The sequence below is a fragment of the Leptonychotes weddellii genome, chromosome 4, assembly GCF_054177405.1.
Source record: "Leptonychotes weddellii isolate Sample4059 chromosome 4, ASM5417740v2, whole genome shotgun sequence".
Lineage (NCBI taxonomy): Eukaryota > Metazoa > Chordata > Mammalia > Carnivora > Phocidae > Leptonychotes > Leptonychotes weddellii.
The window spans coordinates 47,546,780-47,574,730 of NC_138372.1; the positions used below are offsets into that span (position 1 = coordinate 47,546,780).

Below are 27,951 nucleotides of genomic sequence, written 5' to 3' on the forward strand. Positions count from 1 at the left end.
ATCTGACTCTTGATTTTGGCTCAGGTCATGATCTTGGGGTGGTGAGATCGAGGCCTACATCGGGTTCTGCGCTTAGTGGAAAGTCTACTTGAGATTCTTTTTCCTCTGTCTCTGCCCCTCCCCAAACCCACCCCTGCGTTCACGTGCACTCTCTCTCTAAAAATAAATAAATCTTAAAAAAAATAAAATAAAGATATATATTAATGTTAAAAAGAAGACCTACATATTATAAAGGGGTTAGAGGTATGGTTCCATTCCCCCAAAATAAAGAAAAACATTTTTCAATTTCTTTTAGACACAATTGATAAATATCCAACATTTTATACATATTCTTAATTTTACTCTTTCCTTTGCAATTTAACATAAGATCAACCAACTTAAATTCATTGCCAGCTTAATTTCAGTCATCTGAATGAGGCTTATGTAAATACAGTACTGCTGGTTATAGAATACCAGTGCTATAAGCTTTCTAGCAATTTCAGATATGAGTATGCAGCATTGCTAAAAAGTAAATTTCTCTGTGCCTTTTTCTAATATCTGTTGCAAAAAATTGGATTTAGCTTTTGAAAGAATTGTTTTCTTACAAGGGAGTAAAAATTTAGATGACTAGTCTGGTAAATGGTACACAGGGATATCCAATTAGCAAGTTTCTATTACATATTGCGTTAGTTATAATAGAGAAGTAGTAGACATGATCTCTGACCTCAGAAAAAGAAAGAGCTGAGAAAATGTGTTACATATTAGCCTATTAAGGAATAATATTAAGTCTTAAATTAGTAAGCACTGATCATTAAGCATAAACTACAGGTGAAGGCATGGGAACAAAAAAGGAGGGGAAGGCTTGCCCAACTTTTTTGAGGGGAATAAGACTCCCAGAAGATTGAAGGAATGAAAGAGGGTAGTTTGAAGCTAAGTAATGCTTTGTTTTTAGTCATACAGTACAATGTATTTCAAAATTTAATAATGTAAAATAAAGCACATTTTAATAACTATTAAAGGAAATGAAGCATGAGCTTTAAAATCTGGAGAAGTACTACACTAAGGTATTAGACTAAGTTTGATAGAACAAGTTTGGACAAGTTGGAAAGACTAGTGTGGGCTGGAAGAATCAGGAATGAGCTAGAACTTTAAATGAACTTGAAGGGATAAGAGGAATTTTGAAAAGGATAGAAAGAAATTTCAGGCATTTTCTCATGTCTTTACTTTTCCTAGAATTTCCTGTATTGTGCCTCTGCCTATTAATATCGTACGCAATAGGTCAATCACATACTTGTTGAGTGCCACATATGTATAGAGCACTGCTTTGTCAGAGAAGATAAATTGTGACAAGTATTAACACTCTGTACCTTTAACATATATTTTTAAATGCCTCATCCTTCATGAAGCCTTTAATCCTTTCTCCAATCCAGAAGAAACTATTCTACTTCTTGAGCTTCTATTTTAAAACTAATACTTTTTTTTCCTGTGAGGCTTTTTTGTTTTATCTTGTCTTGTTTTGTTTTATTCAAGTAAAAGTGGTATAAATGATAAGGTAGTTCATTCAACTTTCAATTCAAATAAGGACTTTCCCTTGAAACACCCACTGTACTTAGGAATGCAGTAGAAGTGGTTTATATGTACTTTCTCTTCATCACACAGTGTATTAATACAATATGTAGCCAAGGGTTGAGAGTTAAAGTGAAACTGGCATTTGTTTTTAAGCTAAGTAGTATGTGCCAATGAAGAATACAATCTTTACAGTGCAGTCTGTTGCCTCTATCTTGATTCATGCTAAGGTGCCTTACCCACCATTGCTTTTGCACTATCAGTAAAAAGGAAAAAAACATTTTGCATTAAAAAATAGTTTTGCCAGGGTACCTGGGTGGCTCAGTCAGTTAAGCATCTGCCTTCGGTTCAGGTCATGACCTGCCTTGGGTTCAGGTAAATGCCCCCTGGGATTGAGCTCCACTTTGAGCTCCCTGCTCAGTGGGGAGTCTGCTTCTCCTTCTCACTTCCCTCTGCGCCCCCCGCTTGTGCTCTCTCTCTCTCAAATAAATACATAAAATCTTAAAAAAATAATTTTGCCTTGTGGAACCCCTAAACAGGTTTAGGCTACCAGTGTTCCATGAACCACACTTTGAGAACCACTGAAGTGGAGACTCTCTTTATGGCTCTCCTTGTAAAAGCTAAGGCCTGGACATTTATTACAGATGAGGTTCTCTGAGTCTGGCTGAATTGCCTTCACAGGCATCATTCTCTCAATAAGAAATATAAAGACAAATTAAGGAATCTAAGAAACTTAAATATTATCTACTGCTTCCTAATACGGGCACAGCCTAGTTAAGACAGATTACAAGACTTGTTAGAGAAACAGCTGGTCAAGATACATACAATCCCGAAATCAAGAGTTGCATGCTCTCCTGATTGAGCCAGCCAGGCACCCCTGAGTAGTATTTCTTTATATGGATGTACCACAATTTGTTTATTGATTCATTTGCTAGGCCATTTCCAGTTTTTGGCAATATTGAGCTGCTATAAACATTCATGCACAGATTACATATTCTTTTGTGTGAATGTAAGTTTTCATTTTTCTAGGATAGATAGGCAGAGGTGAGGTTGCTGGGTCATATGGTAAGTGTATGTTTGACTTTTTAAGAAACTACCAAAGTGCCAAAGTGTTTCCGGAGTGGCTGTACCATTTTGCATTTCCATCAGCAATGTATGAGAGTTTCAGTTTCTCTGCATCCTCCTTAGCACTTGATATTGTCAGTATTTTTTATTTTAGCTATTCTAATAAATGTGCAGTGGTATCTTATAGTGGTTTTAGTTTGCATTTCCCTAATGGCTAGTGATGCTGAGCAACTTTTCAGATGCTTATTTACCATCTGTATATAGCCTCCTCAGTGAGACATCTCTTCAAGTCTTTTGCCCATTTAAATTGGGTTGTTTTCTTACTTTTGAGATTTGAAGCTTTTTTATAAATTCTGGGTATATCCTTTGTTGGAGATGTGAATTGCAAATATTTTCTCTGAGTCTGTAGCTTATCTTTTCATTCTCTTAACTATCATATGGAGAGCAAAGTTTTTAATTTTTATGAAGTCCAGTTTATCAATTTTTTCTTTATTGGGTCATGTGTTTGGTGTTAAGTGTAAGAAGTTGTTACCTAACCCCATGTCACAAAAAATTTCTATCTTCTTTTATAAGTTTTATAATTTTACTTTCTACAGTCATATTTGTGATCTATTTTGAATTAATTTTTGTGTGAGTTTTGAGGTTTGGGCTGAGGTTCATTTTTTTTTCATATGGATGTCAATGGTCCCAGCACCATTTGCTGAAAAGATTATTCTTTCTCCTTTAAATTGCTCTTGTACATTTGTTGGAAATCAACTGATTGTATAGACCTGTATATTTGTGTGGATATATTTCTGGACTCTATTTTATCTTATTGATCTATGTGTCTTTCTCTTCACCAATACTACACTGTCTTCATTATGTAGTTTTATATATAGTAAGTCTGTAATCAGGTAATGTGATTCCTTCAATTTATTGTTCTTTTTCAAAATTATCTTAGCTGTTCTAGTTTCTCTTTCCAAATGAATTTTAGAACTAGCTGTCTATATCTACAAAAATTCTTGCTGGGATTTTGATTGATATTGTGTTAAATGTATTGATCATTTTGGGGAATTGACATGTTTATTGTGTTGCTTCCCATCCATGAACATGGTATATTTCTCCATTTATTTAGGTTTTCCTTTATTTCTTTAAAAAGCATCTTACAGTTTTCAGCTTACAAACCTTGTACATCCTTTATAAGATTTATATCTAAATATTTTATTTTTATGAGCTATTGTAAATGGTATTATTTTTTAAATTTCAGTTTCCAGTTATAAATTGCTACTATACAAAAAACATAATCGATTTTTGCATGTTACTGTATATCCTGAGACTTGCTAAACTCATTTATTAGTGGTAGGAGTTTTTTTCTGTGTAGATCCCTTGGGATTTTCTACATAGAAAAACATGTCATCTGCAAATAGGGACAGTTTCATTTCTTTCTTTCCAATGTATATACCTTTTCTTTTTTCTTGCCTTATTGCACTGGCTAAGACTTCCATCATGATGTTGAGTAAGAATAATGAAGGTGGATCTCCCTACCTCACTCCCAATCTTAGGAAGGAAAGCATTCAGTCCTTCACCATTAATATGAAGTTAGCTGAAGATGTTTTTGTAGATGCCCTTTATTAAGTTGGGAAAGTTGCCTTCTATTCCTAGATTACTGAGATTTTTTTTAAAAATCAGGAATGGATGCTGAAGTGTTGAATATTTTTTTCTTTGTCATTCATTATTTTTCTTCTTTAGACTATTAATGTGATGGATTACACTGATTTTCAAATATTGAACCAGCCTTTCATTTCCAGGATAAACCCCTCTTGGTTGTGATATGCTATTTTTATAATATATATTGTGAATTCAATTGCCTAGTACATTGTTGGGCATTTTTGTGCTATGTATATGAGGAATATTGGTCTCCAGTTTCCTTTTTTTTCCTGAGGGGGAGAGAGAGTGCATGCACAAGAGCAGGGGGAGAGACAGAGGAAGAGAGAGAAAGTCCTCAAGCAGACTCCCCACTAAGCAAGGGGCTCAATCCCAGGACCCTGAGATCACAACCTGAGCCAAAACCAAAAGCCAGCTGCTTAACTGACTGAGCCACCGAGGCACCCCTTTCTGGTTTTCTTGATTTGTAATGTCTTTGTCTGGTTTGGGTATCAGAGCAATACTGACCTCATAAATGAGTCAAGAATGTTTCTTCCTTTTATTTTCAAAAAGAGACTGTGTGGAATTGGTGTTATTTCTTAAGTGTTCGTTTCAATTTGTCTTTGAGACCATCTGGGTGTGAATTTTTGGAGGTTTTGAAGTACTAATTCAACTTCTTGAATAGTTATGGGGCCATTCAGTTTATCTATTTCATCTGGTGGGGGAGGGATTGGTAGTGTGTGAATTTTGAGGAATGGTCCATTTAATCTAAGTTGTCAAATTTATGTGTAGAGAGTTTTATAAAGCATTGTTTATGGGGTTTTTAGTGGTATTTCCTCTGTCATTCCTGATAGTAATAAGATGTATCTTTTTTCTTTGTCAGTCTTGCTAGAGGTTTATCAATTTTATTTATCTTTCAAAGAAACACTTTTAGTTTCATTGATTTTTCTTTATTTTTGTTTTCAATTTCATTGATTTCTGCTTTTATCTTTATTATTTTCTTCTTTTTGTTTGCCTTGGGCTTATTTGTTCTTTTCCTAGTTTGTTAAGGTAGAAGTTTTGATTATTGATTAGAGATTTTTTTATTCTAATACTAGCTTTAAAAATGAATACCTTTTTGTGTCTCATACTTTGTTTCCTACATGTGTCTGGACTGTTCTATTTTTAACTCCTTGAGTACAGGATCTTATCTTAGGTGAGTAATCTGAGCCTAACCAACTTGTACTATGTAATTAGTATTTTAGAGATGATTTGAATGGAGGGATGGATGGATAAAAGGAGAGTGAGGGCAATGGAATATAAATTATTTCAAAGATATCTTTAGAATTAAGAAAAATATATAACAGGAGCTACAAGAGTCAGTAATGTCAAAGGAAGGAAACAAAACAGTTCACTCATTAGGAAAAACTGCTAACACCTGTCAAAGCTAGTTTTGATAGGGAGTATTCAAAACCTTAAGGTGGTATACAGAACACTCACAGTCTGTTGCATCCAATTCTACATAGTGAATGAAACATCCCTAGCCAATTCAAGAAAAAAACATTTTAACTTATTCATATAATTTGAGCAAAATAATTTGGAAATAATTACCTCCATGATTTCTTGATTCCCTGTTTTCTTGTGCTATACCTGATATACTTTCCTCTGTTATTTATTCACCGGTAGAGACTTAGAATATAGCCTTCTTTTTCTTATTCTCTTACCACCTGACGTCACACTTTAGGCTTCTAGGGAATCAGGACATGAGTTTGAGCTTCCTAACTCAAACTCCCTCATAAAATCAAAGTATTTGTATTAGTTTCCTATGGCTGCTCTAACAAATTACCACAAATTACCATGCTTAAAACAACATGAATTTTCCCACAGTTCTGGAAGCCAGAAGTCCAAAATCAGTATCACTGAGCTAACATCAAGGTGTCATCGGGGCTGTGCTCTCTTTAGAGGTTCTAGAGGAAAGTGTATTTCCTGCTTCTCCCTGCTTTTGATGGCTGCAGGCATTCAGTGGTTTGTGGCTGCATCACCCCAGTCTCTGCTTCATTGGTCATATTGTCTTCTCTTCTTCTGTAATAAAATCTCCCTCAGCTTCCCTCTTAGAAGAACACTTATGATTGCATTTAGAGCTCACTTGAATAATCCAGGATAATCTCCCCATTTCAAGATCCTTAATTATATCTGCAAAGTCCTTTTCTTGCCATATGATTCACAGGTTGCAGGGGTTAGGATGTGGATCTCTCTCAGGCAGCCATTATTGAGCCTGCCACAGCATCTTGATTCCATAGTCAAGAACACTGGTGAAATGGGGTAACAAAAGACATTCGTTATTTCTTAAAAAATGTCCTTCATAATCTGTATTTTTAAAAATCTTATCTTTTTGCCATTTGAAATATTAATATTTGCATATAAAATATTCATATAAATTAATTCAGACTGATATCCTTTATAGTAGATTCCAAAAATGAATTCTAAGGGAAAAGCCCCATTTATTATATATCAATCTTTTTCACATATAGCTTCATGAATAACCATTTGACACTGAAACATGAGTTCAGAAACTATTATTATTTTGGCACAGGAACAAACTTAATTTCAGAATCAGAGACTCCAGATATCCATGAACTTTTATTCAAATAAAAGTTTTAAACACCTGAATGACTTATGGATACAAATAGAAAAGACATTAAATGGTTTCATATTGCTTCCATATGTAGGAACTAGTTGTTTCAGTAAGTTACAAATAAATCAAAATTTAACATAATGAACAAAATCTGCAGCCAGGAAGAACCTGTGATTTGGGTTTAACAAATGAACTAACATGACATTTGCAATATTGCTCAGCATTAATTTGTATGGATTGATATGGAATCATCAATTAGTTATTTGCCAGCTACAAATAATTGAAAATTCTTGTAAGAGATTATCTATAATTTACCTATTCTCTCAGAGCTCTCTTAATTGAGAGACCACCTTTAAGGCCTAGTAGAACTCTTGGGTAGCAGAGATATTTGGGGGATGCCTGGGTGGCTCCGTTGGTTAAGGGTCTGCCTTCAGCTCAGGTCATGATCCTGGGGTCTTCAGATAGTGTCCCACATTGGGCTCCTTACTTGGCAAGGAGCCTGCTTCTCTCTCTGCCTGACACTCCCCCTGCTTGTGCTCTATCTCTGACAAATAAATAAAATCTTAAAAAGAAAAAAAAAAGAGAGATTTGGGCAACCATTCTTGGCCTAAACTGGAGACTATCCCAGTAAAATTCCTCAGTATAGATTCTTCAACCATTGCTTGACACCACCAGACAGGAAGTTGAGTGTTCACAAATATAACATTGTGTTTTGTTTTGTTTTGAACAATATAGGTGCTTTCTAAAGCTTTGTCTACATGTTAATTATTTTTCAGTATATTTTATTTATTTTAATTTTTCTTTAAAGATTTTATTTATTTGACAGAGAGCACAAGCAGGGGGAGCGGCAGGCAGAGGTAGAGGGAGAAGCAGGCTTCCTGTGGAGCAGGGAGCCCGATGTGGGGCTCGATCCCAGGACCTGGGGATCATGACCTGAACCCAAAGCAGACACTGAACTGACTGAGCCACCCAGGCATGCCACTTTTCATATATTTTAATAATCGGTTTCTGTATGAGCCATGTAACTAATAACTGCTAATGGCTAATGCCACTAGATCACTCACGTCACCGTCCAGTGTTTCCATTATAAATTCCAGAAGTCTTTTTTCATTATAAATTGCATATGAATGCCATTTGTTATTTGTTGCATTTATCAGAGATTGATATGCTATGATAAACATATTTCTTTAAATCACTATAGTTGGAATGCAAATGATGATTTGTAGATGATGAAGGTAAAGCTGTCTTCAATGAACACTATATTTGGAAATGGGATTGACCAAGCATTGTACATTTATTTAGCCAGGACTTAACCTACCTCCCATTTATACATATTTGTATATGTAGACAGAGAAATCATTAAAGCTTTTTACAGAATTGCCAACTGCTTTTTTTTTTTTTTAACCTAGATGAAACCTGACAAAATTCTGAACTTGTAGGAAGACTCCTAAATGACATATTATTAACTTGCTGAAGAAGTAGATCTTCCTTGGCTTTAAATGTAACCTAGTAGATTTGAGCTCAGGTTTATGGAAAGCTGGATGGCTTATAGAAGAAACATTTAAATCTTCCTGCTGGATTGATGTTCCTAAAGAAATTCTCTTTCAGAGGTAGAAAAGCTTAACTTTTTCACATGGCAGTTACTGGCCTTTAAATGTTGGATTTCTCAGGCCTCAGTGACAGACTTCTTTCTTTTTTTTTTTTTCTGTACTCTGTATTCTCTCCCTAATGATCTCATTCATTCTCAAATTTTCAAATGCTATCTATATGCTAACGGATTATAAATTCATATCACTCTGCCATGTCTCTTTTCTAAGCTCTAGACCTCTATAACACTTCTTTCTGTACCTCCTTTTGGATGCATGACAGAAACCTCAAACTTATGTGTCCAAAACAACTCATGATCATACTGTACCACCCTCCCACCCCATATTTCTTATAATAGTCCCAGTCTCAAATTGCTAGTAGGCACTACTCCTTTTCACTCACCCTATATGTATAACCTATCAGCTGCTGACTCCACTTTTTTTTTTTAAAGATTTTATTTATTTATTTGACAGAGAGAGAGACAGTGAGAGCAGGAACACAAGCAGGGGGAGTGGGAGAGGGAGAAGCAGGCTTCCCGCCGAGCAGGGAGCCCAATGTGGGACTCGATCCCAGGACCCTGGGATCATGACCTGAGCCGAAGGCAGACGCTTAACAACTGAGCCACCCAGGCGCCCTGACTCCACTTTCTGAAACTATCTTGAACCTATTCACTTCTGTCCATCTCCATTGACTTTGACCTAGTACAGCCTACCATTTCCCCCTATCTGGTTTCACTTCATTTTTTTCCTTTCATTCTTTCACAAGGCAGCCAGAGTGATCACTTAAAAATGTTATTGTGACTGCAGTATTCCTGTTTAAAACCCTTTTGGCATGCTACGACAGGGATGAACCCTGAAGACACTATGCTAAATGAAATAAGCCAGACCAAAAGGACAAATATTGTATGATTCCACTTATCTGAGAATAGAATAGTCAAATTAATAGAGATAGAAAGTAGAATAGTGGTTTCCAAGAGCCAAGTGAAGGAGAAATGGGGTGTTATTGTTTAATGGGTATAGAGTTTCAGTTTGGGATGACAGAAAAAGTTCTGGAGGTAGATTGTTGTTATAGTTTGCACAACAATGTAAATGTACTTAATGCTACTGAATTTACACTTAAAAATGGTTAAAGTAGTAATTTTTATGTTGTGTATATTTTACTGCAATTAAAACAAAAAACCTTTGGTTGCTCATTGCTGTCATGATAAAGACTGCAATGCTTGACACCATCTAGAAGCCTGATGTGATCAGGCTTTCCACTCTACCCCTCAGTTTCTATGCTCCTGTTATACTGGCTGCCTTTTAAATCTTCAGTGACAATATATTTCCTTCTTACTTTCAAATCTTCTCCCTTAATGTTCCCTCCCCTGGAATGAAGTGGTTTTCCTTCCTTCTCACTTGGCCAAATACTACTTACCCTTACAGTCCTCAGGTTATATATCACTCTCTCCTGGGCATCTTCCCTGTCTCCCTCCAATGATAGTTCCTCCTATCTACATTCTGGCAGCACCCATACTTCTTTGTAGTACTTCTCACAATCATGATTGGCTTTCAGTATCTGTTTCCTCCAACATATTGCAAGCTCTATGAGACCAAGGACCATTCTGACTTGTTCACCTAACACCTCTCAAAGAGCTGGCGCTTAGCAGAAGTACAACACATATTTGTGAAATGAATGAATCAATGCATGAATGAATGCATACCATCTAAAGGATAAAGGATAACTTATCAGTGAAACACCATGAGAATTACTACTTAAAAGAGGTACTAAAAAGAAAACAAATAGTGGGGTTTTCCCCCACATAGTGTCGTTTCTTCCCCCCTCCCCAAGTTTTTATTTAGATTCCAGCTAGTTAACACAGTGCAATATTAGTTTCAGGTGTAGAAATTGTTTATAGAAACAATACAGATTCTCCATAGAAAGCATGAAAAATCTAGATAAAGCATAAAGGAGAATATAAAAATACCCTCTCTCAAAACCCAAAGGATCACTGTTATATATCTTGATAGATTTCCTTCTACTCCTTTGCATGTGTGTTTTTTTTTTTTCTTTAAAGATTTTAAGTAATCTCTCTACCCAACATGGGGCTTGAACATATAACCCCGAGATCAAGAGTTGTATGTTCTACTGACTGAGCCAGCCAGGCACCCCTGTGTGTGTATGTTTCTTAAATAAAACACTTAAGTGGGATACTACTGTATATATAATTTTATTTCTTTTATTTATACTATTTACTTAAGGTATATTATAAGTAATTGTGAGTTAGAATAACTTTTAATAAATCTGACTATATCTTGTATTTTTATTAGGATTAATGAAATTAGATATACTATATGGACATGAATAAAATGAATCCGAAAACAGATGAAAGGGGTACACATCTCACCATAATCTAACTGTGCAAGAAAGACAACTTTTTTTTATAACCATGTTTTCAAAACTTCATTCTGCCCTGGTGGCAGAGACTTATATTCCTATGAGCAGAGAGAAATCTCAGTCCATAGAGTTAGGTGTTCAGGAAATATATTTTTCTAGCCTTTTTTTTTTTTTTAAATTTATTTGATAGAGAGAGAGAACAAGCAGGGGGAGCGGCAGGCAGAGGGAGAGGGAGAAGTAGGCTCCCCACCAAGCAAGGAGCCTGGGATCATGACCTGAGCCGAAGGCAGATGCTTAACCGGACTGAGCCACCCAGGTGCCCCTTTCTAGAATTCTTCTTCTGTTTTGTTTGACTGAGACCATCTGGGGCTCATCCAGGCACCCCTAATTATTACAACTTCAGAGGTGAAAGAAGTATGGAACAAATCCTCTTAAACGGAAAGCCCCATCCTAGCTCCAAAGATAATGAAGAATATAGAGAACATGAGATCTGAATTTGAACCTACCACTTTATAATAATCAATTATCATTTACTGAGTACTTATTAGTACTATGCTAGGAACTCTATATTCAGTATCTAAATGAATCCACACAACTATGAAGTAGGTATTTCTAAGACTGTGATTCTATGCTATATTTTCATTTTGTAGAGTTAGGTACTTTGATTACATTCATCATTCTACCCTCAGTTCTCTAGTTTATAAAATGAGGTGGTTTATAGTACTTAATTCACAAGATGATACTGCTCTGTGAAGCTTTGTGCCCTTCTGTGTAAATATTAGAAATCATTAACAGCAGTCCAGGATTCAGTTTTCACATATTATTTGCCCCTGAAACTCATACAGGGGTGCCTGGCTGGCTCAGTAGGCAGAGCATGTGACTCTTGATCTCGAGGTCATGAGTTCAAGCCCCACGTTGGATGTGGAGCCTACTTAAAAACAAACAAACAAAAAACCCCATACTTATATCTATATAACACCTATATAAACACTTGAAGTCTGAGAATCAGCAGCTATATGCATCTGTCAGGCTCTCTGTTTGATCAAGATATACCAATTAACCATTAAAGGGGCATGAACAGACTCAAATTCACAGGCTAAAGATAAATTCTAGTTTTGGAATTAGGGAAGGGGGCCTGATATTTTTTGAGGGCTGTTATGTTTCAGGCACCATGCTAGGTGATTTACTTACATCAGCTGATTATGATTTAATCTGTTTGGACTGGAGCCTGGGTAGTTTCAAAACTGTCTCAGGTGATTACACTGTGTATCCATGATTGAGAAATACAGACATACAAACCCCCATTAATTCTTGCAGAAACTCTCTAAGGTAGGTTTTATGTTCATTTTACAGTAAAGAGATGGATGCCCATAGTTACTTTCTCCAGGTCACACATCTCATAAGCAGGGGGTGGGAAAGCTGTGGCTTTTCTAGAAATGACACACTTCCTGAGCAGAGCAGACAGTCACTCCCAACAAATCAAGGGGGATGCTAAACCAAAAGGAAAGTATCAATATTCCTACTTAATAATCAAGTCTCTTTTGTTGACTCTCTATCCTCCATGAACTCTTTCAGTCCTCCTTCATCTCTTCACCAAATTTCTATTACATGAATAACTGGCTTATTTTGATGATGAATTATACTCAGCCTTACCTTATATTTGTACCTATATTTATCAAGGCCTCCCTGTACATTTCCTAGTTATCAAACCTGGTGACATGGCAGGCAAATCATGGTGAGAGTCCTGGTTTTGGAGCCACACCCACCTGAATTGGCCTCCTGCGTATACTTATCTCTGTGGCTAGACAAGCCATTTGATTTTTTGAATCTCAGTTGTAAGCATGAAATAGGGAAAAATAAAACTTGTACTTTAGTAAGGATTAGAAACATTACATTCAATAAACCTTAGTTATCAGTATATCCACCCTAACCATGCAAGTAAAGCGTTTGGTCCATCAGTAAACGCAGGGAAAGTAGTAGGTCGAATTAGACCTTGGGAGTTGACTCATTTTTCTGATACAAATACCCTAATATTTGGAGAATATAAAGAATAAGGAGTCATGAATCTACCTAAGGCTGGCACTTTTATCCCTAAGAACAGGTTTCCAGAAAGTTATTTACACATGATACTCTAGTCAAACCACAGGAAATCATTATACTCTGCAATGTTCCCACTCCCTCTCCAACTCTTGCCCTATGACAGACTCCCTACCCAGGTTCTGCTCTTCCATTTAGGGGAGGAGCTGCAGATTTCATTTTATAGTGGATTGGCTTACGGGGTGTGGGGTGGGATGGGGAAATGAGAGAGGCTCCACCCACTGCACTAGAGGCGCGGAGGTGGGCTCTTCCTTTGCCCTACCCCACCGACCTGGAAAGTGGGGCCAGCGGCGGAGGGAGGGCCCTGTCCTCTGTTCCTTTAAGGAGGAGGGCCGAGCTCAGGCGAGAGAGCTGGCGTTGCCCCTACCCGGTCCGAGCCCTCACCCCAGAGCAGCTGCAGCCACAGCTCCGGCCGCCCTCGGTTAGCAGAGTCCGCTCCGGCCCCAGGAAGCGAGTCGCCACCATGGTGAAGATTGTGACGGTTAAGACCCAGGCGTACCCGGACCAGAAGCCGGGCACGAGCGGGCTGCGGAAGCGGGTGAAGGTGTTTCAGAGCAGCACCAACTACGCGGAGAATTTCATCCAGAGTATCATCTCCACCGTGGAGCCGGCGCAGCGGCAGGAGGCCACCTTGGTGGTGGGCGGGGACGGCAGGTTCTACATGAAGGAGGCCATCCAGCTCATCGTCCGCATCGCCGCCGCCAACGGGGTAAGGGACCCGCCGACTTCTCCGTGGCGTGCGCCCGGCGCTGGGCCGTGCGCGACGTGCGGCCGGTGTCGCCCGCCCGCCCTCCGCTGCGCTCGGCCCGGCCACTTCCGCGCGCGGCCGCCCCAGTCTCCACCCCCGCCTCTCTGCGCTCGCTCTTCCCGGCCCGCAGGCCCTGCGGAGGTCTCTGTGTGCTGGAAGGTGGCCACGGGGCTCCGCCGAGCTGCTCGGTCGACTCCCCGGAGGCGGGCGAACGGGACTTGACCTTGGGAGGACCGACCCTCCGCCTCCTGCCCCGCCCTTCTTTCTCCTCCTCCTTTCCCCTCCCCTCCCCTCCCCTCCTCCTGCTGAGGCCTTTGACATTTACATTCACCTTTCCTGTGACTTGAAGATACCGTTTCAGCGCAGTGTGCAATCACCTTAACCCGGAAAGGTTAGACGGCCTCTGCCCTGCTCAGAACCCCTCGCATCCCGCCCGTTTGCCTGCTATTCTCGTCTGGGACTGGCGCTTCCCAGTGGCAGGGAGCCCGTGGCCGTGGGGCAGGGGTGGTGGGAGCGCCCGCCCAGCTGGTGCGTGAGGCCCTCGGGGCTGAGAAGGAGGTTGCACAGTCTCGCTCCCCACACCCTCGTTTGTATTGGGACAGAGTTCCTGCCCTTGCACGGCCTGCTTGCTGGGGCGCAGGCTTTTGAAACGGCTTTGCACCGGCGGTGCTTCTAGATCTGTTCCATCCAGGAGTTGGAGATGAATTTTCATTAGAACAGAAACTGCATACCCAAGGGCACTCTTACGCAAGCCCTAGAGGCTGGCCAGGAAATTAATGCAACACCTTGGCTCATCCCCCTCCCCACTTTCCCCACCAGCTAAGGACCGTTAACTGACTTTATGGACAGGTCCGCTCGGATAGGTGAAACTCTGAAATAGATTTTTAAGTAAACCTGATAAATGAAAAGGTGAATTTATAAAATAGGTAAGTTGGGGCTGGTTATTCATTCACTTTTGGAAAAAGTTTTCTAACGAGTTTTTCTTTCTGTATTTAAAATAAGCTTTGACTTCTACCCAGCTTTTCTGGAACTCATTCCCTTTAGTAATATTTTTATTCATTTTAGTAGTACTTTATCTTTAACATATAAGTGTCAGTTTGCCAAGCACTGTGAAAAGCACTAAACATGTGGTATCTCATTTATGCTGCGGCCTGAAGAGGTCGATGCTATTATGGGCATCTTCAAGTTGCCAGTGAGAAAACTGAAGCCCAGGCAGGTTAAAGAGGAACTGCAGTGGCAGTACCCAGAATCTAACATTGACCTGCCAGTTCCAACTTCCGGGAATAAAGGGACCCTTGAATCTATAAAGATCTATTTTCTGGTAGTCTGTAAATTCTAACCTGGGTCCCATCTACATCTGCCTCCCTGGGTCAAACATTTATAAGCATCAAGGAGAGAAGGTCCTCTGGATAGCAGATGCTCTTGAGTTTTCAGACAACCCAAATTCCCTTGAAAGAAGAGCGAACAATAGCTGTATCCCAGTAGAGCCCTTCAATTCCTTATCACCCGTGTGGAATATACATTTCATTCATTCATTCATTCAACAAAGATTGAACCTATACCATGTGCAGAGAAATGTGTGCAATAAAGAGACAATTCAGACACAAGACTCGTCCTTAAGGAGCTTGCTGACAGCATAGTGGGAATTTTAGAGGTCCAAATGGAAAGTTGTCCATTTGGGAGTAATGTGGGGTGGAAAGGAAAAAGTTAGGCTAGGACTAAAAAAATAGGTTCTTAAAACCTCATCCCCTTTTAGCTACTGCCCTATTGCTTTTCCCCTTTTTGGCCAGTGGCCACCACTGATTTTTTACCCATTCACTTACCATCTCACTGCAGTCTGGCTTCTGCTTCCTCCACCACTCCACCAGAATCGCTCTTGCCAAGGTTACTAATGACTTTCTAGTTGCTAAATCCATTGAATACTTTTTTAGGCCTTATTTGGCCTTTTGTTGCCTTTGGCACTACAGGTTTTGCATTTTTAAAGTCCTCCTTCCCTTGCCTTGCTCACTCTCCTGATTCTACTCACACTTTTTGAGAGTTCCTTCCTGGACTGCTTGCCCTGTGCACACCCTAGCTGTTCCCTAGGTTTCTGCCCTCAGCTTTCTGCTCTCTGATTTTGTTCCCTCTGTCTCTCTCTCTCTCCTCACCAGGGATTTAAGCATGCTACTTGTCTCTTATGGTGTGAATCAATTGAGGTAGCATCTTCCAAAAACTTTCCCCAGAAACCTTTCTCTGCCACTTTCATTCCCTTGTGAAGTACTCCTTTCTCATAGATACCTCTAGAATAGTTTAATAAAATCCCAGTGAAATAATCTTTACATGTGACACTACCCCCTAGAAAGTAAACTTCTTTAACACAGGGTCTGGTTTTATCTGTATTTGTAGTACCTAGGACAGTGTAACTTTCAGTGAGTCTTTGTTTAATTGCCCTGAATTGTGAAGGGTGAGGAATACACTTTAAGTTAAGCAAATACCGGGACACCTGGGTGGCTCAGTCCGTTAAGCATCTGCCTTCAGCTCCGGTCATGATCCCAGGGTCCTGGGATCGAGTCCCACATCAGGCTCCCTGCTCAGTGGGGAGTCTGCTTCTCCCTCTGCCTGCCGCCCCCCCTGCTTGTGCTCTCTCTCTCTGACAAATAAATAAAATCTTCAAAAAAGAAATAAGCAAATTCCAGCACTTAAAGCCAGTGTATAGTGGGTGACCAATGCATTTATTCTCTTTAAACATTTATTATGTTGTGCTAAGTATTTGGGATACAAAATATTCCTGCCCTCAGCAAAAACAGTGTAGAAGGGGAGGTAGACAAGAGTAAACAGAGGGGCACCTGGGTGGCTCAGTTGGTTAAGCGACTGCCTTCGGCTCAGGTCATGATCCTGGAGTCCTGGGATCGAGTCCCGCATCGGGCTCCCTGCTCGGCGGGGAGTCTGCTTCCCCCTCTGACCCTCCCCCCTCTCATGTGCTCTATCTCTCTCTCTCTCATTCTCTCTCTCAAGTAAATAAATGAAATTAAAAAAAAAAAGAGTAAACAGAGAAGTACAGTGCGTTAGGTGTTACTGTTCAGGGTATGTGCCAGGTACTGAAGGGGGAAGAGCATGGAGGGCTGTAGAGGTATCCCCTGCTTTTTGAAAGTTTGTCTTATGCCACTTCACTTTTATGAAAGACCTATGTTAAATGCCTGTTTTTGCAAATGGCAAACCAAAAGAAATCTGAAAAGGACTTTTGCTCTTATGAAAAAAGGCAAAAAGTGAAAGTAGAGGTCAGCATTTGGTGTGCAGGGAGCCATTAGAGAGTTGGCAAGGACCAACCCCCAGCAGCAAGAGTGGCCCCACCAAGCCACTCAGCATCTCAGCTTCAAGCTGCCCGGGCTTTGAACTGTGCCTCTAAGCTTCTGAGCTTTATCTTGACTTATTCTGTGCACCCATTAGCAAGATGTTTCCTAAGGCATCAGAAAACGGTACGAGGTTTCTTTTTGAGGTCTTAGAACACTAAAAGTGGTAGCTGAATTGAGGCTTGAAGGGCAAGTTGGAATTGCTAAGGTGGATTTGTCGAGGGGAAGAATTCTAGGCAGGAAAGAGTAAAAATATAGGAGTTGGAGACTGTTGGGCAAGTTAGTTGATTTCTGATCCTTCCCCACCCTCCCCCTTGTCTGTAAAGGTTGGAAATGATGAGACATACCATTTAATCTGAGGATTAAATGAAACAGTATGTTTTAAAATACCTGTAGTCTCTTCTCACCTGGCAGCTGATTGAATGACCCTTGTGGGGGAACCTCAGGATGGGCCTGGGGCAGGACTTTTGTGTTATCAGTGTTCTGCTGGTGTGGGGACACTAAGTTAATCAGGCCTAACCTGGTGCAGATATTAACACTTCATAGATATCGGCACTGTCCCCCACCTTCCTCTACCTTCAGTGGCCCCAGCCAATATAGAGGGATTCCATGTTACTCAGAAGCCAGTGGGTTCAAGTGCCAAAAACCTAGCTCAGATTAGCACAGTGAGAAAGGAATTTATGGGCTTCGGTTACTGAGAAGTCTAAGAGATACCAGTGCAGACAACTCAGTTCAAACCATTCCTAGTCTCTAAAAATTGCTCTTGGGCCCAATGATCTGCAAATGACCAGTCTTAGGAATTGGGAAGAATTTGAAGTCACAAGTAAATGAATGTTTGGATATTTTGAAGGATAGTTCATCATTATCATCAGCAAAATAAATGCTTTCATGGGGCGCCTGGGTGGCTCAGTTGGTTAAGCGACTGCCTTCGGCTCAGGTCATGATCCTGGGGTCCTGGGATCGAGCCCCGCACCGGGCTCCCTGCTCAGGGGGAAGCCTGCTTCTCCCTCTCCCACTCCGCCTACTTGTGTTCCCCCTCACACTGTCTCTCTCTCTCTGTCAATTAAATAAATAAATAAAATCTTAAAAAAAAAAATAAATGCTTTCATGAGAGCTTGTTAGTAAGCAGGTTTTCTTTCATCAATTCACAGGGATTCTTGTGCCCTGGATTCCTTTGTTTAATCTACAGACCCCATCTCAGAATAATTTTATTTTAAAATAAATAAAATATAAAGAATTACAAAGGAAATAAAAATTGTATTGGAAATAAAATTATCAAAATATTAACCAAATTTGTGATACAGCAAGATAGATATGCTTCTTTATTGACACATTAACAAAATTTAGTGGAAGGTCTAATACTATCTTACTTTAGAATAGTGATAAGTATAAATGATATTTTGATATATCTGTAATCTTAATATTTTGAGATAATTATGATATGAAAATATCTGTGATTTTTTTTTTAAAGATTAGAAAGAGAGCATGAGCAGGGGGGAGGGGCAGAGGGAGAGGGAAATAGAGAATCTCAAGCAGACTCCCTGCTGAGCCTGACACGAGGCTGGATCCCAGAACCCTGAGATCATGACCTGAGCCGAAATCAAGAGTCGAACGCTTAACGGACTGAGTCACCCAAGGTACCCCTGAAAATATATGTGATTTCTATTGATGATAAAGTCCCAGGTGGTATTAGTAATGGTAATAATAATAATTCTGTGGTTTATTGCCTAAATTCATAATTCAAGGGAATGCTAAATTTCCTTTAGAGGTTAGTTAAGACAAAGATTTTGTTTATGTTGCCATTCAGATTCCACAGACCCCATCGAATTCTACCCAGGGACCTATTAGGGGGTGGGGTCTAAGGATCCTCAGTTAAGAACCCGTGCATTAAACAAATGATCCCCTTTTAGTGTCAGGTACTGCTTGCACCAAAATGGGCATCAAATACATGACACAGAGATTAAGGGTCTCAGGTTCTCAAAGCAAACCAGTGGGGCTTTGAGAACTTAGTCTTAAGTGGAGGAACTCCACTATCTCCCATTTGGGATGGATCACTCTTTTCCTGAACTTTCATGAGGCCAACTACAAACACAGGTGAAGGGACATGTTTCTAGCTAGAGTTCTGAGAAGGGAATGAAAGAATACCGGGCAGGACGGGGAATGTTTTGGGACTCTGAGGTAACTGGTGTTAGGTAGAGGCACCTTGCTACCCTTACTTAAAACCTGATATCCTTAGGGCAAGGATGACTTGGCAGAGAATCATCTTTGGGTCACTTTTTAATATGGTGTAACTCCTATTAAAAAAAAAAGTCCTTTACTTATGATGGGCTTATGAATGATTGTTCTCCCCCTGTTTATACTTTCTGAGTTGGAATTGTTATTAAATACCAGGATAAATAGGATACTGTCCTTTTCCATCCTGGAGTGTGCCATCTTTGGTGGAGATAAGACACAAGAAATACATACCCGTGCAAAGAATAGGATTAGAAAAAGTGTTGAGTGCAGATAAAGGAGAGAACATTCTGGATTGGGGAAAGAAGTGATAGAAAGTGAATTGTGTCTTGAAGAGTGGAGAATATGTGGACAGAAAAGAGGCCACTTTATTGGAGGGGCTACATAGCAGAAAGAGGTTAGATGGAGGAATGGACAGGACTGTTCTTTAGAGTGGAACACTTAGCCACTACAGCCTTTGTTATGTAAAATATTTTAGCCAAATTCGGGAGCCTCTCTCTCTTAGCTTCACTGACCTAAATCTGACTCTTTCCCCCTCTCACTCCGTGTAGCACTGCACATTCCCGCTGCTACTCAGAATTGCACATATAAGAAGGATAGCAATCATAATTCAGCACATGCAATATGCAGCCTTGGGCCCTGTGGCTTTCTCCTCGGTTCATATCTGAAATCTCTGTTAGAGTTCCCGTCAAGGCCCAGTGTCTTGTCATAGCTCAGATTTGGAGGCTCTAGAAGATGACATTTTAACTGCCTCCCAATGTGAATTTGATGTACCCCGTGTAGCCTGTATTTTAAGTCAAAAATGTGTACAATTACATAGGTTCAAGGTGTTGTCACAGAAACTCAAAACAGCAGTGGATTAAACTGAATAGAAGTTTTTCTCTGTCTCATGAAATAGAAGAAGTTTTTCTCTGTCTCATGAAATAGGCTGGGTGTCGCAGGCCAGGACTAGTATGGTAGATCCGTGGGACCCACCCTCCTTCAGTCTTGCGGCTCTTCTGTCTTGAAGGTGTTGCCTTTGCCCATCTGGCTGCAGGGGCCCCCATAACTACAACCACATTGCTGCCAGTGGGCACAGGAAAAAGATTGAGCAAAGCGTTTTTTTCCCTTTAAACAGTCTGGAAATTGCACACTTCACTGCTATTCACAATCCACTGATTAGATTTTCCATACTTACTGCAAGAAGGGCAAAATATGTAGACTTTATATTGGGAGGCATGTGGCCGGCTAAAAATGGGTGGTTCTGTTACCTTAAGAAAAGGAGTTGCAGGTAGAAATCTCTGCATGGGTCATCTCTTTGGGCGTGCAGATAACCATGTCCCACTCTTCTTCCCATCCATAAAACACATCATTCTTCCCCTGTGGCAGCAGCTCAGATTCCTTCCAACAAATATATATACTTACATAATTATATAAGTAAAGCAGTCACCAGCCTGCTGCTGGTGGGGAGTGCAGACTCTTTGCCCTGACCATGGAGTAGGTCTACAGGGAGCCCTGGTTCTGCCCTCTGGGAGGGACTCTCTTATTCTCTGTCCTCAGTGCTCACTTAGTCCTGGACACTGCGGAATAGGTTTTAAGACTTTTTGGGATCTGCATAGCTTTTGCATCCTGCTTTCTGCTAATGAAAGTTGGGGGATGTATGAAGGCAGGGGTTGCTTTTGCAGACCAAGTTTTTGGTTTGTTTCACTGTATAATTACTTCTAAAGCTTATTAGGCTTCTTCTGGCCTATTCTGATCAGTTCTATGTACTGATAACCACAGGGAAAATTCTCACATAGATAGGGTTTTAAGCCTGAAAACTTTTTTCCCAAAGATTTTATTTATTTATTTTGAGAGAGAGCAAGCGAGAGAGAGAGCTTGGGGGGAGGGGCAGAGGCTGAGAGAGAGAAAGAATCCCAAGCAGACTCCATGCTGAGTGTGGAGCCCGATGTGGGGCTTGATCTCACAACACTGCGATCATGACCTGAGCCTAAATCAAGAGTCAGATGCTTAACCAAAAGAGCCACCCAGGCGCCCCAAGCCTGACAACTTTAGCTTTTATTTTCTGGCCTCTCTGCTCTGTCCCTCCTCTGACGTCTCCATCAATGATGTCTGCCTTGAGATAGGAAAAGCTAGGCTGAGTAAGAAAGCAGTATCCTTAATCAGATCTTTGCTGGTGGGTCAGTTTTCATTGTCTAGCGAAGAATCCTGGGAAAGAGTTGAGGCCACAGACCTTTGTTCTACACCTGCTGCTTCATGGAGAGCTGCCTTAGCTTGGGTACATAAAGAGTGGTCATCTCAGCTCTACAAGGTCACAAATTACTGGACTTGGGCAACATAGTTTGCAGGCCACAGTCAAAGATATTTCTCTTAGTGGCACTTTATCTTCATTTTTGCCTGTGGACTGGCAAGTCGTTGCCTGAGCTCCTCTCTACTCTGGCGAGAAGCAACCAACAGCCGCTCCTATTTTTAATTTCTCCCATTTGCCTAGGTTTGATTGACCAGTAGTCTGCCTTCCAGGGTAGCAGTGGTAACAATTTTGCCATGGCATAAAAGGTATGCTGATGCATATTTTAGTTTCTGTTCTGGTGCAGAAGATCAGATTTTATCATTAGTTAACGTACAGGTTTGGCTATGAAAACGAAATCCAAAAGTAAGTTACTTAAACAAAATAACAAAATAAAAGCTCATAGTAATAGAACCCTTTCTGTAATAGAGTGGGTGTGGGCAGTCCTAGGCTGGTGTGGTGGCTCTGTTGTGTAAGGGATTCTGTATTTCTTTTCTTTTTTGCTCAGCCTTCCCTGGTGAGTTGCCCTTATCTGCATGATCCAAGGTGCCTGCCTACCACCATATGGTCATTCCAGGCAACAGGAAGGAAGTGGAATGAAGGCACACCTTTCTCCGATAATGTACATCATTAATTTTACTCACGTCTTCTGTGCCAAAACTTAGTCTAAGGCCTCCTCTAGCAGCAAGGAGGCTGGGATATATCCATTTTATTCTGGGTGCTATGTGTCAGGCTAAACATTGGGGGTGTCAGAAAGGGATAACTGATGTTGGGGGACACTCAGCAGTCCTCACTATCCTAAACATGCTTTCCAAATCTGGTGAAAACCACGAAGCCATTTTCAAGTGATAGAGTTACAGAAGAAGACAGAAACAACTTTATATAGGGAGCTAGATTTTTGGAAGAGAACCTGACTATTCATTTATTCCAACCACCATCTTAGAAAGGAACCAAGGCACAAGCATTCCTGTTGTGGAGGGCTTTTTAAATAAACTACTTTATTGAGATATGATTCACATATCACACAATTCACCCATTTAAAGTGTACAATTTCATACCTTTTAATGTGTTCACAGAGTTGTGCAACCATCACCACGGTCTAATTTTAGAATGTTTCCATGACCCAAAGTGAAGCCCTGTGTATTAGCAGTCAGTCCCTCTTTTTTCCTTATGCTTTTGGCTCTAAGCAACCACTAGTCTACCTTAGGTCTCTATAAATTTGAGTGGATGGGTTTTATATGGCCCAGTTTCGGTTGCTAGGCAGAAGAAGTTACATTGAGCAAGGGAAGCCCCAGCAGGACGAGAAGCAAAGTCAAAGGGTTTGTGTCAAGAACAGTGGAGTTAGTGTCCCATGCTTCTGTGTGTGCTATCCTGAGCACTGGAGACACAGAGATGAAGATGTCCCCTTTCTCAAGGAGCCTTTGGTTGGATGGGGAAGGACTGACACAAGAAATGAAAATCACCACTAGGTTTTTCTCAGCGGACTTCCTCTCCAAAGCAGAGCAGGCTGTCAAAAAAAAAAAGAGGAGAAATTTCTCCAGGAGAATCGCTTCTTCATTTTCATGAGTGTAAGCAATCAGATTTCTTTTTTTACAAACATATTTGAACTTATATATCCAAATTAGTATTGTACCCTGTCAAATCACCACTCTGGGAACCGTACACTTAATGCCAGTGATGCGTCTAGTGCTTGGAGCATTTTGAAACTCCTCTATGGGAATTATTTTTCAGCCAGTTGGTTTATGGGTCACCTAGGAAAACCAGTCACATTATTTTATAGTCATGCCTCATTTTTCACCTAAAACGATGTAACAAGATTTGATCACCCACTTTATTCATTAGACATGGCTCCAGCCAATTTTTGTCTCTTTCCAAAGTTCAAATCTATTCTCAGAGGATGAAATTTGTTATGACTGAAGACTTTCAAAGGAAGTGCCACAGACTGTTAAGACAGTTGCTGAGAAAGAGTTCCAGAAGTGTTAGTGCAGTGTGAGCACTGTTTGAATAAATATGTTGCTTCCCAAGATGATTGTTTTGAAGGAGATAGCACTAATTTAAATGAAGATGCTCTGGCATAACTGTTTAAAATGAGTTACCATATTTTGTGCCGTTCAAGAACACTGCCCTGTCAAGAAAAGGTCTTAGAAGGCAGTTCATGCTGAGGGAGATTCTGGCATTCTGCTTTCCTTCTGCAAATGCCCATGGTGGCCTGGGGATACGGTTCTCTTCCACTCTGGTAGACATCTAAACATGCTTTGGTTAGGCATTTAGAAATTGTGCACCATGAGAAGGTTTGTTAAAACACAAGAAGACAAAATGGCCCTGACCTAGGATGAGAGTCCTGTCAGCTCTAAGCCACAGAAACCAGAAACCTAGATGTTAAAGTTGTGCCCACCTGACTCCAAGAGCTCGCTCATGGTCGCACAGAGGCCAGAAAATGGAGCTGGGATGGCATAACTGGGTGGGGCTGGGGAAAGATCTTTTGCTTTAGTCATAAAACTATTATGTTACGCTGCCTCTTGGGGACTCTGAGAAATGCATTCTGTGGAGCAGAATGAAATGAAGTATGTTTAAAAATGAAGCAAACGGGAAATAAGTGTAGGAAACTCAAATGGAATTGGGAGTAAGGTTGGCACCTGTTACAAAAGCCAGACTGCTTCTCTGAGCTGGGCCACGCAGTTGGCACCGAGCCCTGTGTAGTCAAATCCATGAGAAAAACACGATCCCACAGTTCGCCATAGCCAGTTCCCCCACGTGTAGATTTGGTATAAGAAGAGTAATAATGTCTGCCTTGAAATGTTCATGTGAGGATGAAGCAAAATTTGTGAAGCGCTCACATAGTGCTTGACGTTATCTTTAGTAAATGGAAGATTTGGGTGATTCTAATGATTATTATGGTTCTTCCAAACGCTGAGGCCATTGGAGGGCAGAGGAGAGGTCTTCTGTGTCTGCCACCATGCCCACCACATAGATGTCTTATTCTGTCTGTAGCCATACATTATTCCCTGAATTCAGTCTGTGAGGCAGAGGTTCACAGGCTCATTGATTTGAGGCTTTTACCTTGTTGGGAGTTCTGAGGCAGCAGTGGGTAGTCAAAGATGGCTGTTTTAGGGCGGATCTGTGGAACGGTTACCTGGCCCAGGCTAACGTCATGCTGCTGACGGGAAGCTGCAAGGAATGTATGCTGGCATTGCTGTAAGCCTCCTGGACTGCCTGGATTTATTCATTCACCAAGCATTGTTGAGCAGTCTGCATGTGCAGGCACTGTGTGAGTTGGCTGGGGGTGCCGGCGTGAGTAAGACAAAGTCTTTGTTCTCAGGATGCTCATGCTAGTCGGGAGCATCCATAGGTAGTTCACAAAAATGTGGTGCAAATGCTAGTGTGTTTCCTAGGGTTGCTGACAGATGGCTATAAACTAGGTGGCTTAAAAGAACAGAAATTTATTTTTTCACAATTCTGGAGGCCCAAAGTGTGAAATCAAGGTGTTGGCTGGTCTGTGCTTCCTCTGAAGGCTCCAGGGGAGAGTGCTTCCTTCCTCTTTCAGCATTTGGTGGCTCCAAGTGTCCTACGTGTGTGTGGCTGCATCACCCCAGTCTCTGCCCCTGCCTTCACATGTGTCCGTCTTCTCTTCTTCCGTCTGTTTTAAGGATACTTGTTATTGGATTTAGGGCCCACCCGGATACTCCATGATGGTTTCAGCTCGAGATCCTTAATTAATCTGCAAGGCTGCATTCACAGGTTCTGGGTGGACATACCTTTGCAGGGAGATGGTGGCATTGGCTACCATTCAACCCACTTCAGCTGTCTGAGAGAAGTTCAGGGAATCGTGGAACACACAGGAGAGCAGCCAGCCTGGCCTTGAGCGGGGGAGGGGAGAATGAGGATGTCGTCTCTGCTGAGGGAGACCTCAGCTGAGAGTGAACTAAGCGTGGAGGCAGGGAGCAGTTGCTGGTTTAATGCATGTGGCTAATACTTTTGTTGTTCTATTTAAAAGTCTGGGAATAATTGTTGAGAAGATTCCAGAACTCCATAATCCACAGTGCTTCTGTAGACTTCTGACGTAATGCCAGATGGAAGACAGGCCACGTGGTGGCTCCCTGAATCTTACCAAACGACTTCAGTACCTAGTGATGGGTTGGAATTGAAGATTTTGGTGCAAATCTCAGTGGCACAACTTACTGTACAATATCATGGAGCCTGCTGAACTGACGTAAAGCTCAGTTTTCTCATTTGTAAAATGGGATTAATTCTAATACCAGTCCTATCAGCGGGTTTTATGAAGATTAAATAATGGGCACACAGAGGGTTTGGGAACTCTAAGATGCAACCCAAACGTGCGTTAGGATGGTTGTTTTGAAATTCCACCCTCACTTCAGGAAGGTCACCCCGCTGGACTGATGTACGCCTCCTACCAAAACAAATCTCCACATGGGATTTTATCTAGCATCTCTCAAAAGTCCAAACCCCAGACGTGCTAACGCATAACCAGAAAGTAAAGATATCTTGCCATTTTGAGGATCTTAGTGGGATATCAAAACGACTTGTTTTACATTAGAATATTGTGGCAGTTTAAATGCTTTTGATGTCAGAAAGACTTGAATTTCATTCCTGGATATGCTATTTATTAGCAGTTTAATCTTGGGCAAAACTGCTTGAACTCTTTTTTTTTTAACTTATTTATAAAATTAAAATAATATATCATGGAGATGTGTTTAGGAAATAATAAGATATGTGTCAGAAGTCACCTAGCATAATGCCTCACACATAGTCATGATAAGCATGTCGCTAGTGGGAATTTTGATGGGAAATACAGACACTTTAAACTTCTCTTTGCCAAGGGTCTCCCAGCCTGCTCCCACCTTCTCAGTTTTACTTCTCAGCTTTGTCAGTGACCTATCAAGATGCTCCACACCCATTGGTCTGTAAATTTCAGAACAGAAATGTCTTTCTTACAAAGCGTAAGTGTTTCATGCTCAGAGCCTGTGTGTGTTTTGGCGGGGGCGGGGGGTGGGGACCAGTTCTATATAACTTGAGGCTTTCAGTAATACATCATCAGCCTGATACTTAGTTATCTCATCTCAAAAGAACACAGCAACCAGCCCAAGTAACCCAAAGAATCCAAAATAACCCAAATAACCCCAAATAAGCAAAACTGTCCTGAGTAGCTGAAGTGCTAATCTTGGTGTTTGGTGTTTGCACACCAGGTCTCCCCCTTAGGGTTTTATTTTTATTTTATTTTTAAAGGTTTTATTTATTTATTTGACAGAAAGAGAGAGAGAGAGAGAGAGCGCGCATAAGCAGGGGGAGCGACAGGCAGAGGGAGAGGGAGAAGCAGGCTCTCTGCTGAGCAGGGAGCCTGATGTGGGGCTTGATCCCAGGACCCTGAGATCATGACCTGAGCCGAAGGCAGATGCTTAACTGACTGAGCCACCCAGGCCACCCCCCCCCCCCGCAACCTTAGGGTTTTAGCATAGCGGTTCTAGTAAATGGTTGGATCTGCTTGCTCCAGCAACTTCTCCTGAATAATATTTGAGGGGGTGCTTTTCGTCCCTCAGACATCTGCCGAGTACCCTGTCGTTGCTCACTATTGTGCTGTGTATTTGGGGTATGCACAAGCACATCGAGACAGTCTCAGCACCCTGTGGAGCTCATTGTCCAGTGGGCATTACAATAGAACGTGACAGGTGCCTCCTTTAGGGTGCCATTGGGAGCCCTGTGGAGGGGGTCTTGGGGAGGTGGTCAGGGGAAGCTTCCAGGGCAGAAGTGTTCGAGTCAGGTCTTGAAGGATGATGGAAAGAAAGCCGGGAAAAAGTGGAGACATTCTACATAGAGGGAGTGTGGGAAAAACAAGGAGGCCATTGTGGAAAGTAAGCCCACAGGCTGAGACTTTAAAATAGAAGTCTTCATAACTCCTGTTTTGCAGGAAGGGAGGAGGCAGCCCCATAGCCAGTGGTGAGTTATCACCACACGGGTCCTTAACCCCTGATGCTTGCTTCTACACACAGGCCAGCCTAAGACACAGCCTCAGAATTGTCTTGTGACTCCGGTAGGAATGGAGAATCACAGATGGAGACTTAGGTTAGCAAAGCTAAAAAGCTATTTATTTATTTATTTTTCATGACAAAAGCTTTATTTATTTATTTATTTATTTATTTTTTATTATGTTATGTTAATCACCATACAGTACATCATTAGTTTTTGATGTAGTGTTCCATGATTCATTGTTTGTGCATAACACCCAGTGCTCCATGCAGTACGTGCCCTCTTTAATAGCCATCACCAGGCTAACCCATCCCCCCACCCCCCTCCTAAAAAGCTATTTAGAGGGAGGACTGGGCCAAGAGGTTTGGTCAATAACGCATCAGAGCTCTGTTTGCTGACTGTCTTTAACCAGCAGAATATATGGCCTACAGTGGTCTGTATGTGACCTGCTGTTGTCATCAGGGCAAGTCTTTTCCCTTGGCTTGGT

General features: G+C 41.1%; 1 protein-coding gene across 1 annotated transcript in view; it reads left to right on the plus strand.

Annotated features, from left to right (window-relative positions):
• Nucleotides 1-13,141: 13,141 nt before the first annotated feature.
• Nucleotides 13,142-27,951, plus strand: part of PGM1 (phosphoglucomutase 1) — a 61,307-nt gene continuing 46,497 nt past the window's right edge. Inside the window, exon 1 of the mRNA XM_081817082.1 lies at nucleotides 13,142-13,616. Coding sequence (XP_081673208.1) covers nucleotides 13,371-13,616 — 246 coding nt within the window. The 5' untranslated portion in view covers nucleotides 13,142-13,370. The remainder of the gene's footprint in view (nucleotides 13,617-27,951) is intronic.